Source organism: Nannospalax galili, unplaced genomic scaffold (genome assembly GCF_000622305.1).
Source record: "Nannospalax galili isolate Female #2095 unplaced genomic scaffold, S.galili_v1.0 scaffold72, whole genome shotgun sequence".
NCBI lineage: Eukaryota > Metazoa > Chordata > Mammalia > Rodentia > Spalacidae > Nannospalax > Nannospalax galili.
Window position 1 is genome coordinate 4301402 of NW_008336933.1, and position 24248 is coordinate 4325649.

Below are 24248 nucleotides of genomic sequence, written 5' to 3' on the forward strand. Positions count from 1 at the left end.
GACTCCCCCCATTTACATACACACAGAAAAATCTGTAACTATGTAGTGTTTGTCCTTCTAAAGCTGGCTTATTTTGCTTAGCATAAAACTTTATACTTCCATCCATTTTCCTATAAATGTCATGATTTTGTTCTTCTGTGACTGCACAAAATTTCATCCTGTACAAGTGCCACATTTTATCTGTCTAGTCATTTGTTGATGTTGATGGTTCTATTTCTTAGCTGTTGTTAACTAGGGCAGGTGTGTCAGGGCAGGACTAAGATCCTGCGGGTATATGCCCAGGTGTATTCCTTTTATCTAAAATTTTACTTTTACAAATGCTGGAACCTCTAAGACATTTTCACTATTATAATTTTACTTTAAAAAATAAATGGAAACATAGGAAAAATGAAGGATGCATTTCTTTGAAGACGATAAGTGGTAGTGCCTCTGAAAGTGTCTGACATATTCATAGTATTGTTTCTGGTGCCTTTGATATATTCTAGTATCCTTTCTGGTATTATTTCTCTTCACCCCACAGAGTTTCATTTCGTATTCCTTATAGTGCAAGAATGACATAGATTAATTCAGGTTTTGTTTGGTTGAAAATGTCTTTGTTTCATTTCCATTTTGATGAATATTTATTGTATTTGAGTACAGAATTGTGGTCTGAGAAATTTTTTAGCACCTTAAGCATGCCATCCCAGAATCTTCCCTACTTCATTTTTTTCCCGGTGAAGTTCCTTTTCACCAATGAAGTTCATCTATTGTATGGAGTTCGGTCATTGCCACTGCACATTAGGCAAGTCAAAACTGTGCAGGTGGAGGTTGAATGAGGCTGCACTCTGCCTTGTTCGATCAGCTTGCATTTCATGAATGAAGGTCCTTTGTTTGGTCTTCTTAGAAGACTGTCATATGCTCTTTTGGGGAAATATATGTGTTATAATAGATACATTTCACCCAAGCTTGAATTATAATGTTGTGGGTATGAATTCAGTACTGTGGGTCCTCCATCCTGCTCCATTAGTCTACATGCCTGTTATCGTTTTGTCAGCACTATACTGTTTTAAATACAATGTCCATAATATAACTTGAAATCAGATATCTATAGCATTTCTCTTTATGCTTAGGATTACTTTGGGTATTCAATGTATTTTGAACTTCCATATAAATTTTAGGGCTTTTTCTAGTTCTGTGGGGAATGTTGTTAGAATTGAAAAAAATGTTCCATTGATTCTTTGAGAATTTCATACAATGTGTTTCGATTGTATTCAGTCCCCCTCTCCTATCTCTACTCCCTCCTCTATAACCCCCAACTTCCATGTCCTCTATTACTTTTTTAAAGTCCTATCAAGTCTAATTTGTGTCCCCACATGCTCTTCATGTGAGTCCAACTCCTGGAGCTTGGTCAACCTACCCAGCATCACACCCTTAAAGAAAACTGACTCTCCCTCTCCTAGAAGCAATCAACTTCCAATAGTTCCTCAACTGTGGCTGGACTTCGTGTGCATCTCTTACCATCGCCCCATGCTGGGATTTTGTCTGTCTTGAGTGTGCATAGGTCTTCTGCATGCTGTCACAGTTGCTGTGAGTTCATATGTGCAACAGCCCTGTTCATATGTGAGTTCATATGTGGAACAGCCCTGTTCATATGTGAGTTCATATGTGGAACAGTTGCAAAATACTATTCCCTTGTTAGTTGTCCCCGACCTCTGACTCTTACAGTCTTTCTGCCCCCTCTTCCACTATGATCCCTTAGCCTTGGGATGAGAGGGTGTGTCATAGGTGTCCCACTTAGGGCTGAGAACTCTGCAGTCTCTTATTCTCTGCAGATTGACCACATGTGGGCTTCTGTGTTAATAGACATCTGCTGCACGAAGAAGCTTCTCTGTTTAGTTGAGAGATATAATCTTGCTGAAATTTCAGTGGAGACTACACTGAATCTACAGTTTGCTTTCAGAAATATAGCTATGTTCACAACATTAATTTTGCAAACCCATGAGTATGAGATGACTCTCCATGTTCTAGGTCTTCGATTTCTTTCTTCAGTGTTTTAAAGGCTCTGTTGTAGAGATCATTAACCTCCTTGGTTAGATTTATTCCTAGACATTTTTTGAGGTTATTGTGAATGAAATTGTTTTCTTGATTCCTTTCTCAGCACGTTTGTTGTTTGTAATGGAAAAGTTACTGATTTTTGTGTATTGATTTTCTCTTCTGCCACTTTGTTGAAAGTGTTTATTAGACATAAGAGTTTTCTCGTACTCTTTAGAGCTTTTTAAATAAAGGATGATACTAGCTGAAAATAGGGATATGTTGACTTCTTTCCTTCCAATTTGCATGATTTTTATTTCTTTCTCTTGTTATATCATCCAGTCAAGACTGAAAACACTATATTGTTTAAAAGTGGAGGGTGGGCACGAGATTGCATTCTTGATTATCAAGGAAATGCTTTAATTTTCCCCCCATTTAGTATAGTACTCTCTATAATTGTGTCATATGTAGCTGTTATTATGTTTTCTTGTATTCCTAGTTTGTCCCGGGATGTTATTACAAAGAAAAATTGAAGTTAGTCAAAGGCTTTTTCTGTATCTATTGCAATAATTATGTGATTCCTGCCTTGAGACTAAGTACTGTGCTAAATTTATTGATTGACATCAGTTGAATCACCTTTGTCTCTGGAATGGAACTCATTTGATAATGGTGTAGGATCCTTTAAATGTGATGTTCAAGTCTGTTTATGGCCCCTTAATTTAGAAGTTTTGCATCTTTGCTCATCATGGAAATTGGTCAGGAGTTTTTGTTTGTTTGTCATTGTTGTGTCCTTGTCTGGTTTTGCTGTCAGGGTAATACTGGCATCATAGAATGTGCTTTGCAGTATTACCTCCTTATTTTATGGAATAACTTGAAGAGCATTGAAAGTTGGAATTCAGCATGTTTTCTGTCCAGTCTTGGCTATTGTTTTCTTGAGAGACTGTAATTGTTTCAATCTTGGTGTGTGTTACACTTGTTAAAATTATTTACATGCTATTGAATTGATTTAGTAGGTTATACATATCTAGGAGTTCATCTTTTTCTTCTAGACTTTCTAGCTTTGTGGATTTTAGGTTTTCAGAGTGTTTCTTAAAGATCTTCTGGATTTCATTTGTATCTGCTGTAATGTTTCATTCTTTGTATTTGATTTTATTACTTTGTATCTTCTCTCTTACTTTTGCTTAGCTTAGCAAAGAGTTTGTCTGTTTTGACTTTTGAGAGAACTAACTCTTTGTTCCACTGATTCTATTGTTCCATTATTCTCCATTTCACTAATTCCTGTCCTGACCCTTGTTTACTTTGTATCTACTAATTTTGGGTTTGGCTTATTCCTATTTTTCTCAGACCTTTAGGTACACAATTAAGCAAATTCTTCCGAATTTTTCTGACATTTGTAGTTTCCATTGCTTTTGCTGTAACTCAAGTTCTCTGACAAATTATGCTTTAATTTTCAATGTCTAGAAATTTTTATAAACTCTCCATTATTTCTTCAACAACTCACTTGTATTAGTCACTTTTCTGTTGCTGTGATAGAAACATTGACCCAAGCAATTTACAGAAGGAAGAGTTTATTTGGGCTTACGGTTCCAGGGGAATTACAGTCTGTCATGGTAGGGAGGCATAGTGGCTGGAAGTGGCTGGAGCAGGAGCAGCAGAAGTGAAGCTCTCACATCATCACCAGGCACAGGAAGCAAGAGAGCGACTGAAGATGTGGCAAGGCTTAAGAACTCTCTAAGCCCACTCCCAGTGATGTGTTTCCTCCAGGATAGCCACACCTTCTAAAACCTCCCAAAACAGCATCATCATCTGGGGACAAAATGTCCCAACACTTGGAGCCTATGGGGGAACATTCTCATTCAAACCATGGCATTCTACCTCCTGGCCCCCATAGGCTCATGACCATATAAAATGCAAAATGCATTTAGTCCAACCTTAAAAGTCCCCATAGTCATTATCAGTCTCAATACTATTCAAAAGTCCACAGTCTCTTCTGAGACTGGGTAAATATCTTAACTGTAAGCCTCAAAAGACAAATTACATACTCCCAACATACAGTGGAACCGAATACACGTACCATTCCAAAAGGGAGGAATGGTGGCATAGTAAGGAAATACCGGACCAAAACAAGACCGGAAAGCAGCAGGGCAAACACCAAATCCAGTAGCTCCATTTCCAACTTCTGTGACTTTACTTCCAAAGGGCTTAGATGGCTCAGCCTCTCTAGCTTTGCTGCATGCAACACACATCTCTTTCTTGTGCTGGTACCACTCCCTGCGTGCAGGTCTTCTCGGCAGATGCCTCACAGCTCTGGCATCATGAACTTCTTGGGGTCTCCATGGCCAACCAGGCTTCACCGTCACAGCTTCACACAATGGCCTATCAGGGCCTTCTCTAGGCAGGGGAACCCCTGCTTCATGCTGCCTGGCCTCTGAGGTTCTCTGAAACTTCGGAGGAAGAACTGATGACCCCTTCACTCTTGCATCTTTCATGCCCCTAAAGCCAGCACAAGATGAGCAACACTGCCAATTTAACTGCAAGTTTGGGATGGACTCCAGCCTGCTTTGTCCATTTTAGAAGCTTTTCTCTTCAGTGGTCCCTGCAGCATCTTCTTTTCACAAGTAGGAAGCATAACTGGGTGTGGCCTTGCCCTGGAGGCACTCTCAGTATTGTTCAAGTTTGAGTCTCTAGGCCCCTCTGTCAAGGCTTGATTAACTCATGGCCTGAAGCTTGGCAGAGAGTCACCAGATACTCTTGGCAGACCAAGAATTGGAGGAAGAATGCTTCTACCCTGAGACTTTCCCTGTTCTTTGCTTCTGTGGTCTGAATTAATGGACTATGCTTCCCTTATGATAAGTAGTCTAGGAAACAGAAATAAATAATTCTGTTTCAGTGTTTGGGCACAAGAGTTTCTCAGTACTGTAGGTTTGGCTCATATATAGAAATAAAGTATTTTAGTAGTTGCTAACAGTCATAATAAACAGAACACCTTAAAGTGGCGGCTTATCTAAGATACTGTAAACATTGTGTGAGTTTCAGTTGGTAAAGTAATGTATCCTTGGTTACTCCTTGGTTACTCCAGATCTGCTTTCTATATAAACTTTCTTAAATTCATAATAAACATGCATCGGTACACTATCCTCTGCATCCGGTGCATCCTGATTTCTCCTGCACCTATTCCTGGGATCCCCAAGCCCAGAGGAGGCTTGTGACACCCCTCCTTAATCACTTTAATATCCTTAATCACTTTTATCTCCTTATCAATGGGATCCTCTCCTTCACATGCCAGGGCTCCAACATTTACCTTCCTAGTGCTCTTTTTCAATCCAAACCGTAGTTCTCTCTGCCCCATTTTCTCTCTTTCACTGTAGATCTGCATAATATTCACCGTTAATAGCCACACTATCATTTCTCCATTAGGCTGTCTTGAAATTTCTTCACCAGAGAAATTAGTCCATGGCTTTTCAACTTAGCCTCAGGCAAGCTTTTTGGCTGTGGGTAAACTCCAGAAATACTCTTTGCCAAAATATCCCAATTGCTGCTTAAGTCCTTATTTCCCTCTGAAACTACATTGTTCTCAGCACTACTTTCTTCCAGGTCCCTACTAGAATGGCCTGTTAAGCACCACTTACAGCAGTCAACTGCTTTTCTAGCCCAACCTTCCAAAGTCTTGTACATTTCTTCAAAACCCCACATGGTCAGGTTCTTCACAGTCCACAGCCCACTCTCTGGTACCAATTACTGTATTAGTGACTGTTCTGTTGCTGTGATAGAAACATTGACCCAAGCTATAGAAGGGAGAATTTATTTGAGCTTACGGTTCCACGGGAATTACAGTCCATCATGGCAGGGAGGCATGGTGGCTGGAGGTGGCTGGAACAGGAGCAGTAGAAGTGAAGCTCTCACATCATCATGCAGGTACAGGAAGCAAGAGAGGGCGACTGGAGATGTGGTAAGGCTTAAAAACTCTCTAAGCACACCCCCAGTGACGTGCTTCCTCCAGGATAGCCACACCTTCTAAAACCTCCTAAAACAGTGCCATCATCTGGGGGACAAAATGTCCAAATACTTGGAGCCTATGGGGGAACATTCTCATTCAAAGCATCACACCACTGTTCATGAGTTCATTATTCAGGAGTACATGACTCAGCTTCCAGGCACTTCCCAAAAATTTGACATTTTCCCTTACTATTGATTTCTCATTTTACTTCACTTTTTTCATGATAGGATACAAGAAATTATTTTGATTCTTTTGTTCTTGTTGTGATTTGCTTATGGTTTTAAGTATGATATATTTTAAGGAAAATGTCATGGGCTTCTGAGATATGTGTTTAGTCCACAGCTGTTAAGATGGTATATTCAGCAGAATGAACGTGCTTATGTAGCCCATTTGAATTATGGTGCCGTTTTAGTCTGAAGTTACATTGGTAAATTGTCATCTGTATGATCTATTAATGAGAGTGGCTGAATTCACCCACTGTTATTTATCTGGGCTTATCTTTTCCATTGTGTCCAGTAGCATTTGTTTTGTGAAACTGGGTGCCCCAATATTCAGTGCATACATATTTACAGTTGTTATACCTTCTTCATGGATTGCTTCCTCTACTCATGTAGTGGCATTCTTTAGCTTCTCTGCTTACTTTTGGCTTGAAGTCTGTTTGGTCAGAAATATGTTGTCCGAGTTTTCTTTAGTGACAAACTCCATGACCAAAAGCGGCTAGAAGGAGGAGGGGGTTTATTTAGTTAGACTTTCACATCACAGTCCATCATTGAGGGAAACTAAGACAGGAGCCTGGACGTAGGACCTGAAGCAGAAACCATGGAGGGATGCTGTTTATTGGCATGCTCCCCTGGGTTGCTCAGCTGTCTTTCTTATATTGCACAGCCTGCCTGCCCAGGGATGATGTAGCCCTACTGGGGGCTGGAGAGATGGTGCAGTGGTTAAGAGCACTACCTGCTCTTGCAGAGGATGTAGATTCAGTTTCCATCATCCACAGAGCCCCTAACAACCGTCCATAACTCCAGTTCCAAGGAATCTGGCCCCCTCTTCTGGCCTCCACAATCATTGTACAGCACAGGTGCATTTACATGTAGGCAAAACATTCATACACATTAAATAAATAAATAAATAAATAAATAATGAATGAATGAATGAATGAATGAATAAATAAATAAAATTGAATGAAGGAAAAGAAATGCTCCACAGACATGCCCACAGGCTAACATAGTGGGGGTCTTCCATCCTTTTATAGTCAACCTCTGTGCTTCTTTTCTTTTAACTTTTCTTTCTTCTTCCTTTCTTTCTTTCTTTCTCTCTCTTTCTTTCTCTCTTTCTCTATCTCTCTTTTCCCTTTTGTTTTTCTAAGACAAGGTTTCTTATATAGCCTTGGCTGACCTGGAACTCACTACTCAGACCAAGCTAGCCCTGAACTCACAGTGATCTGGCTTCCTCTGCATTCCAAGTGGAATGATGAGATTAAAGGTCTGTGCTGCCATGCTGGGTAAAGCTCTGTGCTTCTTATGAGGTACATTTCTTATAGATAACAAATGGTTGGATCTTGCTTTTAATCCCATCAGCTAGTTCGCATCTTTCAACTGGACAGTTTCAGGTTATTACTCAGAGGGGTTTGTTGTTTCCTGTAATTTTTGGTTGTTTTTCTGATTAGTTAGATTATTGCCTTTTCATTTCTTTATCCCCTGTTAGGAGCTCTATGATTTTCTTGTTAGACATGATTAATTCTTTCCTAGTTCTTATGAGTTTATTTATTCCTCTTCCTGTGGTTGCATTGTTAAGACTCTCTTCCTTCTCTGTGTGTCCCACTCTTTTAGCTGTCTTCTGCACTAGTGCCTTGGTGGTCCTGAACTGGTTTAGCTTGTATGTGTCCTGACGTGCCTCCCCCAATACCCATCGGTCTACTTAAAAGATGGGTTGTTTGGACAGTAATTTTGGTTGGCAGTTGCTTCCTTCCAGGTTTGAAATAGATAATTCTATGTTTTCCTGAATTTTAGGGTTTTGTTCAGAAGGACTAATATACTTGTGATACATTTGCCATTGTGAGCTGACATATTCCTGTGCAGCTTTTTATTTTTAATTTTTACATTTTATTTATTTAGTGTGGGGAGGGTGCAGGTCCCTCAGCAAACGTGTGGAGGTCCGAGGAGAATTTCAGGAGTTGGTTCTCTCCTTCCACTATGTGGTTTCCAGGATCCAGATTAGACTGCCAGGCTTGGTGGCAAGCATCTTTAACCACTATGCCCTCTTGCAGCTTTTAATATGTGTCATTTTGAAATTTTTCCTACAATGTATTGTGGAGAAGTTCTTTTCTGGTTATGTCTATTTTGGGTTTTTCATATCTGTTGTGCTTGGACATTTATTTCTTTTCCTGGATTTGGAAAGTTTCTTTGCTATATTTTCATCGAATAGATTTTCTATGCTTTTAGGTTTTTTTTTTTTTTTTTTTTCCCTTTTTTCAGTCTTTTTGAGACAGGGTCTTCCTGTGGTCCCAACTGGCCTGGAATGTGCTATGTAGACCAGGCTGGCTTCAATCTCACAGAGATCCACCTGCCTTTGCCTCCTGAGTGCTGGGATCAAAGGCATGTGCCACCACACCCAGCTAAGGGAATTTTGATTTTGTTGTTGTTCTTGTTTGTTTGTTTTTGAGATATGTCTCTTTGTAGCCCAGCTGGCATGGAACTCACTATATAGACCAGGCTCACCCCAGTCTCAAAGATCTGTCTGCCTCCCAAGCACTGGGAGTGTAGGCATGTGTCACCAGGCCTCAAGGTTTTGGAAGTTGTAGCCATCCCTATTTATTTTTCTTTTTTATTGATATCTGAACATTAAATACTGTTTAAATATGAAGATTTGTCTCATTTCTGAACAATGTAAATGTTAACTATGAAAATATTAAGAAAATATCTCTTAGTAGTGGATGATTTCTTGGTCTACCAGGCAGCATATATCACATATAAGCTTTGTTTATGTATTTATGTATTTATATATTTATTTATTTATTTATTTATTTATTTATTTATTTATTTATGTGTATGGGTATATTGCCTGCATGTGTGTAAGTGTACCCATGTCTTACAGTATCTGTAGAGGTCAGAAGAAGGCATAAGATTCCCTGGAACTGGAATTACAGACAGTTGTTAGCCAACATGTGTGTGCTAGGAATTGAATCCAGGTACTCTGTAAGAGCAGCTAGTACTCTTAACTATTGAGCCATGTCTCTAATCCCAAGCAGAAGCTTCTTACTATTACCCATACTTCTTGCTTCTGGTCTTTCTTTGCTATGACCCATTCCTGAATTCGTGGTGTGGTTTTTTTCCCATTATTTCATTTCCTTGTCAAAAACTTGAAATAACTTCTTCGCACAGGTGTTCACTGCCCGGTAATGGTAATGTTTTTGTTATTCATTTTGTGGTAGTTCAAACAATCTACTGTTGAACTGTATTTCCAGTCTCCAGGTGTTTCTTTTTCTGGGGAATCATAATGGTGCAGAGGAGTGAACTTAGGCTGAAAAATCACTAATGAGTTCATATAGATTTGAAGTGTTACAACGTATGTGGCCTCAGACAATTCAACTAAGTTCTTGAGATAACCAATAAAATGGGTTATAATTCTGACCATATAATATTGTGTAACAAGTACAATTAAAGTGTCTGTAGGAATGACTTTTACAATATGGACATAATTTGGTCTTAAGGCCTTTGCCTAACCTTGCAACACAAAGGTTACTGTTCATAGTGTAACAAGCTCACTGAGCCATGTGCTCTTTTCATGACCTGGGCACCTGACCTTAATCCCTCAAGATTCTTCCTTACCCTCCACCCAATATAGTGTTAGATAGACTATGAATGTGCTTTAGCTATCAACATGCTGAAAGCAGTTTTTGTCACTGAAAACAATGAGAGACATCTGTTTGTTGTTTTGTTTGTGTAATATTCTAGGCCCAGGGATCAAAGGGCCAGATTCTGTAGTAAGAAAAGGGTGGGTCCTGACTTCTACTTCCCCATTTCATGCTGGAGATACTGTTTCAATAAAAGAATGGGCTCCCCTTGCTAGAGAGCACAGCTCCTGGAGACAACTGATGGGTCGGGTGGTCAACAGTTCGAGTCCTCTCTTGGCATTATGGATGCTGAGTTAGGCTGTTCCTTTATTAAGGCATAACTGTAATGTGACTTAGAAATACCACAGTATCTCTATAATAAATTGTTATAAATTAACAAATCTATTATTAAATTGTATAATAATCCAGTGTCCTATTCCATCTACTAACCTGCTTCAGCATTTGATTCTATACTGCACCACACTGTTACTCTAATATATTTTCTTGCTCTACCTTAATTATAAATTTCTTATGAACAAGGATGTTTTTGTATTCCCTACATAATTAGTATTTATAAATATGTTAGTTTAATGTCAAGGAAGAACCATTTATTAAGAACCTACAAAGAAAGATAATTTTCTATGAAACTGAATACTGAATGACTAAATGATAGACAGAGGTAGGTGTCACATGATTATTTTTTTAAATGATTCGTAGTCATTTGGTTTAGATGCCAGAGGATTCTACAAAATGGCTTATAAATTATGTTTTTCTGTTATCTAGAAAAGTCTATTTTTATTCCTACATTTATATTTTGTTGTTTATATTTCTATTGAATGCAGTTCTCCACACTTAAAACTGCCCAACAGTTCTTGGTCTACAATACAATTTTCAATAGTTCACACATACAAAATAGTCTATCTATTTGCCCATCCATGGCAAAGTATTCAAATTCCTCCTTATAAAAATTGTTAATAAAATTTAACATAAAAATATTAAGGATTCTTTAAGATGAGCCACCTCAGGACAAAGATTATATGCACATACAAAACACCCCAAATTAATAACCCATATGTTTGAAAACCCCCACATATATGATATATCTAGAGGAAAAAAACTGATAAATGCTAAGAAAATACCCTAATAAACTTTTCTTATTTTTAATAAATGCCTTTGTTTAAGAAAATATACATTTTTATTAGTGTAGAACTACATATAAATGGCTTAGCTTTTTCATGTTTTTGCAACCTTCTTTACTACCCATGAGTTAAAATTTATATAACCAGAATTGACTACTTGTGACTATAAAGGAAGAAAGTTTATGAAATACAATGAATAATTCATATTTTAGGTTTTTTCAATTAAAAATTAAATCATATATGAAAAATAAGGTTATGGATATGTTTTGGAATTTACCTGAAATACTGACTCCTTATATTCATTTTATAGTTTAAGTAAAGAAATTACTAATTATGATTGCTTTACATTGTGTTATTTAGCAAGGTTTCACAAATCTAGCATGTTTGCCAGTGTGCTAAAAAGTTGTTAAAGTATCATGGTGACCTCTGGGACAATTGTTTTCCATCTGTCTAAAGAAAATACATTTGGCAACCATGCATGAAATTAATTTATACAATTAATTTTTATTTCTTGAAATTCATATTTTTTACTTTTTTATTTATTATTTTAATTTTAAGTGTATGGTGTATTGCCTGCATGTAGTAAGTGCACCCATGTTGTGCAATGCCCGCAGAGGTCAGAAGAGGCTGTCAGATCCCCTGGGACTGGAGTTATGGACAGTTGTTAGCTGCTATGTGGGTGCTGGGATTCGAACCTGGGTCTTCTGCAAAAACAACCAGTGTTTAAGATGGCTCTTAACTGCTGAGCCATCTCTTCAGCCCTTGAAATTCATATTTTAAAAATATTCTAATGGGTGTAGAGGTGGCTCAGAGGTTAATATTGCTTCCTCCTCTTCCAGAGGACCTGAGTTTAGTTCCCAGCATCCATGTCAGATAGCTCACAACCACCTGCTACTCCAGTTCCAGGGGATCTGACATGACACCTCTTCTGGCATCCACAAACATGTGGAATACACACACACACACACACACACACACACACACACATACACACACACACAAACACACAGAGACAAAATTCTCGAGAGCATCATGGTGCTTGCGTCCCAGCACTTGTGGAGCTAAGGAAGAAGACATCGTAGGCTAGAGAGAGATCCTGTCTCAAATAAAAATGAAATAAAACACAAACACACATAATAGTCTAAATACACAAATAAATTTGAGTTATAGTTTGTTCCTCCCTGGGCCAAGTCAGTAAGGAGAATTAATGCAGTGTAGCTACCTTAGAGAAAGAAGCAGAAAGATCTCATGACTGGAGAGAAAATGATGAACTTCAGGGTGATAATCAGGAGGCCAAGTTGTCTGTCAGTCCTTGACTGAGCATTTCATGCTGACAGTCTCTAACTTATTAAAAAACATTTCCAAAGTTTAAGTCAGAAATAAAATATTTATATTCCTTTCCCTGACTCCAGTTCACCTGACTAATTCTAGTCAGGGTCTGTGAAGGAAGTCCCTGCAACTGCTTAATAAGAAACTTCTGGATTCCTTTGTGGATGTTTTCAGAGGACGGGGAAGCTCATGATCAGTTGGTTAGTCTTGCAAGAGGCATGCAGAGTAAGTTCAAAAGTTTATGGTTTGTCATATGTAAGAACACAGCCAAAATAATATCAATAGTTAATAAAATTCATAACGATTTAATCTAGAATCCAGTCTGCACTCAAACTTCACCAATTGTTCTCAAAATGTCCATTTCCGCGTTTGTCCAACAAGACCCAAACAGAACCATATATGGCATCTGGTCTTCTGTCCTGTAAGCTGGCCTGACATACTGACTGTATTAGCTGTTCCACAGACATCCTATCAACAAATTCGCCCATTGCTTCCTCCTGGAAGCAATTATATTCATCTTTTAAATATTTTATTTTGTTTTGTTTTCCCTGATACAGTTTCTACAAAAAAAAAAAAAAAAAAAAAAAAAAAAAAACCAACGGGAAAACCGGGGGGGGGGGGTTTCTTACCGACCTTCTTTTTTTTTTTTTAAAGAAAAAGGACATCTTTTCATACATGAAATGTTAGGCATGGCCCTCCGGATGGCGTTCCTATCAGCGCTATGTTATTTATTTTTAAAGCACAAGGCATGACTTTATGTTTGATATTAGGAGCATATATTTTTTCATTTTGGATCAGAGATATGTCCCATAAAGCAGTTATTTTTAAATAGCTTAAAGAGTCAATAAATTCGGGGAATTTGTCAGTAATGCAAGTTTTCATGAGTTATATTATTACTTGTTTTACACCTCTCCGTATGTTCCATTTACTTTTTTCATATTTGATTTTACATTTCTTTTACTTTTCTACTTATTTATATCATTGCTTTATTTTTGAGATAGAGTCTCCTATAGCCCCAGCTGGCCTGGAACTCACTATATAGAACAGGCTAGCCTCTGTCTTACAGAGATCTACCTGCTTCTGCCTTCTGAGTGCATTTCTTAAAATCATATTGCAATGACCTATTTCTCAACCCATGTCTCTTCCATAGTCTCATACAACACTTCTCTGTTGTGTATATTACGTGACTCTGACTCCAAACGTTCCTGGGCAGGATGCTTGGCCTCCATGGTGGAGGTTCTGGGATGTGGTGGAATCTCAAAGATGGGGCTGTGTGATAGGCAATTAGAACATGAGGTACCAAGAGTGAATTAATGCGGTTCACTGTAGTTGTGGATCTCCTGGGATAGGGCAGTCCTGTAAAAGTGAGTTCTTAGAAAGTCAGACCACCTTATGGTCTTGGGTACTTCTGCATGTGGCTGCTGTCCTTTCTTTTTCCTTTCCCGTTTCTCTGCCTTGTGACACAGCCAGCAGAGACCTTTCCAGAGACTAAAGAGATAGGTACCTGATTTTGGACTTTGGCGCTCCAAAGCTATGAGTTGAACAAAACCCTTTTCTTTATAATCATAAGGTATTTCGCTATAGCAGCAGAAAATAGAATAATAAAAACATTTTTTTTTAGGATTCTGGGTGATGACTTCCATTAGTTCTAAAGGGATGGTAATATGGAACGAACAGACAAATTAAAGATGACTTCCATGATATCAACTTAAATATATCATTTATTTTTATAATTGGGGAACATATGCTTTTTACTTAATTAAATAACTAATTAATTAATTTGGACATTTTGATACATGCTGTTTCTTTAGGTAGAGGATATGAATAATTAAAAATAAGTTGTACACACTCAGTACTTGAGAGGCAGAGGTAGAAACAGACAAATCTTGTTGAGTTCGAGGATTTGAAGCTAGCCTGGATTATATAGCAAGTTCTGGGCCATCCAGGGATATACAATGGGACCCTGTCTCAAATAGAATTGTAGATGACATGTATATAATATATGTCAGATATTTCATGTTGTGATGGAAACACCCCATGGAAGGATTATGTATGTGGAGCAAGAATTTTGAAGATTTTCATCATTAACTGCAATTTGTCCTTACTTCTTGCTCTCATTTTTTAGGGATAATATATACAGTTTTAAGATACTTGAATCCAGGTATAAAGTGACTGAATTCTCATGGATTTAAGTATGAATGCTTCCTTTCATTTGGCTTCATCTCACAGAGCTCTGCCTCTCTCCAATCCCCCAGTGCTCAGATTAAAGGTGTACACAGCCATGCCCGGCCTTTATTGACCTTATTTTTTGAGACAGGGTTTTCCACTGAACTTGGAGCTCACTGATATGACTAGACTAGCTGCCTAGCAAGCCCCAGGGATCTTCCTGTCTTTGTGTTCCCAGCACTGGGGCACACCACCACAGCTGGCTTTTTGTAGGGGTGCTCAGGATCCAATTTCAGGTCTTCATGCTTGCTTGGCAAGCATTTTACTGACTGAGTCATAACCTCAGCCCAGAAATCATGGTTTCTAAAGGGAATAGCATCCTTAGAAAGAAGCTAACTGCTTTTCATAAGCTTAATAGGAAAGCTGCCTTGAGGAGCTCTTAAGAATTGGTCACAACTTACTCACCATAGGCTCAAGGATTTGTAAAGGGAGCTATATTTGAGGAAGAAGCATAAAAATTTCCTTCATGTTAATTACTAGATGTGAAAAACATCACCATTGAAATCTACCTGATGACTTTATATCCATGCTCAGATGCCAAGGAGCTCAGAAAGTAAGTGACTGTGATGAGTAATAATCAGATATATAGAGATTAGAGATGCATGTGCAAACATCTAAGTGTTAGTTGCATTAAAATGAGTTTTTCTGTGTGAAACAGCATATTTTAAAATAAAATGGAGATCTTTTTTAAAGGTTAAAACCTCATTTAACTTTATGTCTTATATTTTTACTGAGTACAATATTGTATAACTGTATTAATTCAACTGTGAACCTAAAAATTTACAGCCATTTTAAAGAGATGCATCTTAGCTCTGGAAATTGTTATTGAATTTGTCAATGCTTTTATAATGAAATGCTTCTTCTAGTTATGTGGTTATTAAATAAATAATTTTAAAACAAACAAACAACAACAACAAAAAAAACCAAAAGAAAAGGGAGACTCATTTGACAGATTTTTCCCTTGAAAAGGGCACCTCTGGGACCCTCTGCTCACACGAGGTTGCCTAGTAAGTTTATTTCCCTAAGACTCATTTCACCATATTCAGCACTGCAGCCGTGGTCTAAGGGAGTCCAGCTACTGCTACTGCTAAAGCTGGCTGAAGACTTGTCACTAACCATGTGATGCTGCTTTTGCAGACTTATAGACATTTTGCATTAGGAGATGGATGATAGGCTTTTAAGGACACGGGGTGAAACAGGAGATGTGTTTGGGTTTCAGGTTGATTAGGGATGGACTTGTGGTGCTTAATCTTGATTGTAAATTTGATTGAATTCGGAAGCACCTAGGAAACGAGTAAAGCACATCTCTCTGTGTGTCTGCGAGGTTATTTACAGAGATGATTACAAGGGGGTAAAGATCCACTTAATATGGGTGGCATCACCCCCCAGGCTGAGGTCTTGGTTGGAATGAATGGGAGCAAAGCAAAAATTCAGGTAGTACAAGTGCGTGCCTGCTCTCTCTGTTTCCTAGCTACTGTGATGGGAGCTGCTCTGTTCTGCCTGCTGTATTGATGGCTTGAAATCCACAAAGGAGTGAGCTAAGACAAATCCATCCTCCCTTACTTTTCTATACATTAGCTATATTTTCACAGAGATGGAAAATTGATTAGCATATTTAAAGTGAAATTTTACTAAAGCTGTGTCCCTGAAATGATATTTTATTGGAAAGTTTAACTTCAGATTTTTTTAAATTCAAAGATACACTTACATTTCAATTCATCAGAGGAGAATTACAAATTACATCACACATGCATGTTTGGTATATGTAAAGATGATACATATGCATCATTGAGAAATAAAAGTTTAACATGTCAAAATTCATTGGTAAATATAAACTTAAATATGTGTAATTCTTTTGGAAAAAGAATATTTCTATGTATAAGTAAAAATATCATAATTCATGCCAAATTTAAATTAAATACAGTGCTTGGTGGCATAACTCATAATTTTTATGGTTTTATTTATTTGTATTTTTTATGTATGAATGTTTTGCCTGGATGTGTATAAGTGCACCTGTATTACGCAATTCCTGCAGAAGCCAGAAGAGGGCATTGAATTGATGGTTGTGAGCTGACATGTGGGTGCTGGGAACCCAACCTGGATCCCTTGCAAGAGGATCTTGACTCTTAACTGTTGAGCCATCTCTCCTGAATTTTTTTTTAAAGTTTTTGAAGACACTAAAGATTTGGTATTGCATTAAAAGTCTACTTTTGTTGGGCATGGTGGCACACACCTTTAATCTCAGTACTCAGGAGGCAGAGGCAGGTGGAACTCTGTGAGTTCAAGGCCAGCTTCTTAAGTTTCAGGTAAGCTGGAGCTTCAGGGAGACCCTTGTCTCAAAAAGCCCCCCAAAGGGCTACTTTTAATATTTAATTGTGTTGGATAGGTTTAGTGTCAACTTGACACACCTGGGTTGAGGGAGCCTCATTTGGGGAATTGCCTCCATTGGACTGGCCTATGGCATGTATGTGGGGGAATTTTCTTGATTGTTGAATGATGTGGGAGGGCCCAGCCCACTGCGGATGGTGCCACCCATCCACAGGTGGGACTGTGTTGCATAAGAAAGCAGGTTGAGCATGGGCCAGGTGAGCAAGCCAGTAAGCAGTGTTCCTCCATGGCTTGTGCTCCAGCCCTTGCCTCCAGGTTCCTGCCCTGAGTTCCTACCTGGAGCTCCCTGATGAACAGTGACCCAGAAGCTATAAGCCGAATAAACTGTCCTCTCCAAGTTGGTATTGATCAGAGTAATTTGTCACAGCAATGGAGAAACAAACTAGAACAGAAAAAATTTAATATTTTATACTGAGATTTTATAAATTTGATATATGGTGTTTCAATGTATAAATGATTTGCCATGCAGATATAGGTTATTATTACTAAATATGCAGTTATAAGGTTGTAATGTTTCTCCATGTGTTTGTCTATGAGCACTAATTTGAATAAATAGAATTGGTTTAATCATCTGAAATACAAAACTCAGAGTTCATTACTGTGAGGATCAAGAGCGTGTCCTCTGAAGGCCAGCTCTCTGGGCTTGATTTAGGTTGTGCACTTACAAAGTGAGGGTAATAGTATGTAGTTAATGCTTGGATTCTGTGGATTGGTTCATACAAAGTCATTAGATTAACACAGCACAAAATAGTAGTAAATATTAGCTATGATTAGATTCTTTTTTTTTTTTTTTTTTTTAATCTTCCCTACACTGTAGGCAAGAAGATCATGAGTTTCACTGTTACTCTTTAGATGACAAATTGAGCAACCATTAAGACACAAGGCAGAAGTTCACAGCTTTGCAGAATTAGGAACAATAGTTCCTTTGTTGAGTTTTGTCACTCATCAAGAGATAAGTAACTGTGAGGCTGGAGAGATGGCCTAGTAGTTAAGAGCACTGACTGCTCTTGCAGAGGACCTGGGTTGAGTTCCCCCCACCCACATGGCAGCTGACAACTGTATATAACTCCATTTCCAGAGGACACAACGCCCTCTTCTGGCTGCCATGGGCGTTGCAAGTACATGGTGCACTTTTAATATACATGCAGGCAATACACTCATACACATAAAATAAAAATATTAAAACTTTTTTTAAGAAAGATAAATGGCTGAATGAGGAACAGTTTTCAAGTGTTTATAAATATTTATAGCAAATCTAACATTACTTGATGGGATTACTCTTTTTTTTCTGGAGAAAGAAGATTCTAGAGTAATGTTGTCCTCTCAGCATCAGTTCTCACTGTTGTCAGAAAATTTGGCCTAGATAGGGAAATACAAAGAGATAATTTTGGAAAAATAGTATTTTTGTGACAATTATAGTCCTTGTAAATTTGATTTGTATTAGTAAAATGTTCCAACCCAACTTTTTGTTTATTAATAATATTGGTTGACAAGTTTTGTGAAATTGGTCCCTGTGCTCCTCACTTATGGCAAGTCATTATTTACTAGTTTTATAAGCTGTTTTGGCAAAAACTAGTTTGAAGATACTTAAATTTAATTTTTTATATAAGATAAGAGTTTTAATTCTGTAACTAGCTGTTAAGAAACAGTGGGGACCTGAGTTCAATCCCCAGGACCCACATGATGGAAAGAGAAAATGGATTCTTGCATGCTGTGACCCAACCATGTCTACATGTATACACTACACATGCACATAAAATAAAAAAAATAAAATGTAATAAAAAGGGTTTAAAGAGAAATAATAGATGCTTTTCAAATATTTGAGAAGATCTGAAAACAACTGGCTTTCATAAGCAGTCTGCTTGTTTGTTTGCTTTGTTGTTATTTGAAGCAAGTTCTCTCTAGGAAGCCTAGGCAGGCTTTGAACTCATCTTCCGGCCTTGGTCTTCGGAGTACAGGGATTACCCAGCATCCTCGGCTATGTATTCCCTTTAGATTCAGAGCTATGTGATCTTATCTTCCTTCTCTAATCACCCAACAAGGAGAGACTCTCACAATGATACAGGGACCAAATGCGGCCTTTCGAGGTGGCTAGCCACAGAGGAATGCTGGTTTCAACTCCCTGCATGGCGCCACACCTTGTTAGAACACGGGATGTTATGATGCGGTGCTGTCTCAGAGTTTCCATCGGAAGTCTGGCCTGGCACCTCTGCTGCTGAGTTTCTCCTTCAACTATTTCACAGGCTTCCAGTGATGGAATCAAATCAGAGCCCCCCCCCCCCCATTAAAGTAAACTGAAACTAAGTTTCCCAGGCTATATTCTGGGAAGCTGTACAAGGAAGTAAAAGGAAAATAATTCTAACACTAGAGAAGAAAAGATGACCTTTTCATGCGTCTTTGCTCAAGCTGGAAAAATACCTGAAAAATCCCCCTCCCACTTCTGCTCTGCTGTGACCAAGCACTTCTGCTGTGACCTGAATACTAGCCCGCTCCCACTGCTGTTTCTGGTTTGTGGTTTCTGTCTATATAAGCAAGCTTCGAAGCTGAATCTGGACTTCCCCTTTTGATCAAGGTGGAAGGCCGTCTATAGACGAAATAATAAATCCTCATGCAATTGCATCTACTGGTTTGAGGACTGAGTTATTGGGGTGCGGCCTCCCGAGAACATAGGGTACCCCAGTCTGGGGGTCCTACACCAGGTCCTGCAGGATTTCCATCTTGAAGGGGAAGGACTGGGGGAGGGAAGCCCTTTGACGGCTTCTTTCCCTTTCTTTAAAAAGTCTCTATGGAAGGCAGCTCCCAATCCACAGGAGAAACAAGGGGAGGAAACATCTCTGTTTCTTCCTGTTTGCTTCTAACTTCTTTCTCAGGGCCTTCCTGTGGAAAGCCATTCCCACTTTCCAGTTTCCTGCAGCTACAATTGTTGCTGAGGACCATGGCTTATAGGAGGGTCCGTGGACATCCATTTGACGTCTTAAAACTTCATTGTTCATAGTATGTTGCTATCTGAAGAGTGGCAGCTCTTATCTAATTTTAGGGTTACCTCTTCAGAGGGGGGAATGTTAGAGTAACAAAAAAAAAACATTAAAAAAGAAAGAAAGAAGAAAGAAAGAAAGAAAGAAAGAAAGAAAGAAAGAAAGAAAGAGAAAGAAAGTTGTCAGAAAAAAGTAATGGGGAGATATGGGAGGTGTTGGAGGGGAGGGAGTGGGTATGGATTTGATCAAAACACCTTGTATGCATATATGACATTCTCAATAAAGTTTTTTTAAAAGTTAAAAAAACCCTTCATTGTTCATTGTCCACAAGTCAGACACTATCATATCACTCCTTTGTTCAAAATGCTTTACTGACTTTTCCGCAAAGGCACCTAACCTACAGATTCATCAGCAGTGTCTCAGAACTGGGCTCCTGCCTATGTTTCCAACCCTGTTTATCAATACTTTCCCTGGTAACTATATTTAAATCATGTTGATCTTTTAAAAGTTTTTTAATATGCAAATTCATATCCTACCCCAGGGCCTTTGCACAAGCTGCTTTTGCTGCCTAGAATAATCAAGATTTCCCACTTTTTACATGACTAAACTCTTCTTTATCCTGAGGACTCTTTTCAAATATCCCTGTCTAACTATCTACCATCTGCCACAATATTGGCCCCTATAATTATTCTCTATAACATCCTTTGCATTGTTTATTCTATTTCTTTTCCATGTTTGATGTCATTTTAAATTCTTGTGTGTTTTATCATACCTACCAGGAAGAAGACTTAACATGATGCATTACCATATATACTTTCCCAGCTTCTAACAGGGTGCTGTCCAAATGCAAATTCACAATAAATAGTTGTAAAAGGAAGAAATTAATGAAATGCAGCATCTAGCCTGGTATCAGTCATCAGTAACTATAGACCAGCATTGCCACTATGAAAGCCAAACCTCACAGTTAGAATGTGATAAGCTGAGGACATCTGATAAAATATCCACTGAATGAAACAATTAGGTTGTTTTATTTTATCTCATATATACAATCATATTATGTATATATATATAGAGAGAGATAGAGATGAGAGAGAGAGAGAGAGAGAGAGAGAGAGAGAGAGAGAGAGAGAGAGAAAGGAATATCCCGTGCCAGGAAAATGTAGCTCAGTGGTAAAGTCAAGAGGGACACAGTAGAAGGATTGGTTGGAACCTTGGAAAAATCAAAGGTAAAACCTCTGAGTTCTATTCATATAAAGGATGCTGATGAGATGAAGACTGTACCCCATATCTCTCAATCAAACAATACAGGATTTCTAGAGAGCTAATCACTTCACACCTTATTCTGTCATTAAAGTGCAAGGAGAAACATCTTTCTTCCAAGATGTTTGTGGTTTTCATTTTCATCCAATAAAGCAAACTAATAAAACCCAGGGAAGATTTGCAAAGTTGGAAAATCTCTGGGCCCAAAGAAACTGCCAAGTGAAGATGTTGTGGTGCCTTAAGTGCTATTGTCAGGAAGCAGGATGAGAAAACATACTGGTAGCTATGGGCACTTTTATGGAAAAAAAAGAAGCAAAGAACGGTATGAAAATGTCACAAGGAAATGTGTTCACACGTGTAAAGAATAGGCCTTAAGTTATACCAGAAGTCAGTTGGTCAAAGAATCATAAAAGAAGATTCAGAGCATGGAACCAAGGGTTTAGGGGACAGAGCTCCGAACCATATGGGAATCCTTTCCAGACTTGAGAGCTTCCACCATCTTCTGGAATGGATTACATAACTGCATGACCTCAATCCCATCCTCCAGTGACATGCCCATGTCCACTGTTCTTCCTCTCTCTTCCTCTTCACCCCTCCTCAGCCCCACAGAGCATGCCTATGTGACTTCCTATCAATAACTCTACAGGCATAGTAATAGGGTTTCTATCCATCATAGTTTACATAGGATCATCAAAATTAGGCCCATCGTTCTTGCATAATTGTGTCCTATTTTATTCTCCAAATGCTTGGATTGGAAAATAAACTATAAGGTTAAAGTATCGAGCATCTCTAGTGTTTTATATATTCTATACCTTCAGTCACACATCCATTCACATATTGTGAAACCATAGCATACTCAGGGGAGGGAGGGAGGGAGGGAGGGAGAGAGGGAGGGAGAGAGAGAGAGAGAGAGAGAGAGAGAGAGAGAGAGAGAGAGAGAGAGAGAATCTGTATTGGTATCCAATGAGCATTTGTCTCTTTGCTTATGCTGTTTTTTACCTCAGGGACAGTATTTATGCTAACGAAAAAATTCAGGTGCCACGGGAATGTAGCTACCAGTGGTTTAATTCCAATCTTCTTATGTGTCTTGGGGAATCATAACCTCCCAGGATTGCCATAATTATTCTGGTCTTAGAAAGCCCAGATTTTATAGAGAGACTTCCTGTGTGTTTTGAGTCAGTTTGATCAATTTTATTCTCATTCTGTTTTCTTCCATTCAGGATATGAAATTTGAAAGAAAAGGACTCAGCCAGGACATTCCTCTGTTATGTTTAAAGCTGGACAAAACATTGGAGAAGTATGTTCCTTAATGTCAGAGTTGGTATGTTGGTAGGTTGACGAGTGTGTGTGTGTGTGTGTGTGTGTGTGTGTGTGTGCTGTTATGGATTAAGTATGGATTAATTATAGGTGATTGTACCCCTAGGTTGATATAGCCTGAAGGTCAGGCTTTTGGAAAGCATGGCCCCATTTCATCCTGGACTAGATGAGCTGCAGGCTGTTGGGAGATGTGCATCCTAGCCATGGAGATGAAGCTGGAGCCACGTTTGATTTCTCTCAGAAAAGGCCAGCATAGGAACTTCCCAGGTGTGGGCACAACAGTTATGTCGAGGCAGCTTTTTACCTGGGATAGTCTCACTTGGAACCTTAGGCTTTACCCTTTCTGTGTGACTTTGAAGAAGGCAAATAGTATATTTCAGCATTATTTATTTGTCAGTTAAGCAGGAATGATAATCTCTATGGGGTTATCCCAAAGGTTGAATGAGATAAGAAATAAAGTGTATCTTAAAGAGTCTCCCTGAGCACGCTGAATGCAAACAATACTACTGGAAGCTGGGAACCTCAGGGGTTCTCAACAGGGATCAATTTAGCCCCCAGGGAACATTTAGCAATGTCTAATGGCATTTTTAATTGTGACAACTGGGACTAAGTAGGGTGGCTAAGGGGTATCTAGTAGGCAGAGGGTAGGATTCCACTAAATATCCTTACAGTGCACATGGCAGCCCCACGACAAAGACTCTTACGTTTGAAAACGTCAGCAACGGTGAGGTTGAGATTCTGCTTTGCGTGGGTGCCACCTCTTCCCTGCTGTCTACCAGGGTGGGAACTGACTTCCTGTGAGGACTGCTTAGTGTCTGAGATAGCAGCCATGCAGTCAGGATTGCAGGTCACCAAGGTGTCATTTCTGTGCTGCACTAGAGATCAGTAGGACATGGACTAACATTCTTCACATGTGCGATATTTCTAATGATAGGACTTTGTATTGTGAAAATTGTCAGAGAAGTCTCTAAGACTTAATATGTGAGGGCTAATTACAGGCTAAGGTGCTATCCTAAACAGTCAACAGTAAGGTACCATTTAAATAAATCGTGGTAGATTTAGAATTAAACACTAGGGGATATCTAAAAATTAGACTGCATGCATCGTGTTCCTTTTCAACATTAAGGAAGTTAATTTCAGAAAAATGTGGAGTTATAACCAGGGACTATATTTTCTTTAGCTCCTTTTTCTGATACTTATGGCATCAGACTCACTTTATGTTAAAAATGAATAATGTAACCATCTAGCTATGAGGATTAGAAGTCAGTATTTGATCCATGGTTATATCTAGTCTGGGAAGATTTTGATTGTTTACAGATGAGCATGTACATAGCCAGGTTTTTATAACCATGGTTTGTACATTAATGGATTCAACCAATCTTGGTTAGAAAGTATTTGGAGGGATTGAAGAGGTATCTCAGTGGTTAAGAGTACCTGCTCTCCTAGAGAATCTGAGTTTGGTTCCCAGCACCCACATCCAGTGGTGACTCACAACCACTTGTAACTCCAGCTCTGGGGGACTTAATACCTTCTTCTAGCTTCTGTGGGCACCTGTACCCACACACGCACATAATCACACATAGTCACATAATTAAAAATAAAATAGACCTTGCCAGGCATGGTGGCCCACACCATTAATCCCAATGCTTACGAGGCAAAGACAGGTGGATCTCTGTGAGATCCAGGCCAGTGTGGGCTACATGGAGACCCTGTCTCAAAACAAGCACCTCAATAAAATAAATCTTAAAAAAAATGTATTTGGAAAAATTTCAGCA

At 38.7% G+C, this 24248-nt stretch overlaps 1 protein-coding gene across 1 annotated transcript in view; it reads left to right on the plus strand.

The window, feature by feature from the left end:
- The window catches only part of Ofcc1 (orofacial cleft 1 candidate 1), a 342547-nt gene that overhangs the window by 82214 nt on the left and 236085 nt on the right, over positions 1 to 24248 (plus strand). Inside the window, exon 7 of the mRNA XM_029562823.1 lies at positions 22377 to 22453. Within this exon, the coding sequence (XP_029418683.1) occupies positions 22377 to 22453 (77 nt within the window). The remainder of the gene's footprint in view (positions 1 to 22376; positions 22454 to 24248) is intronic.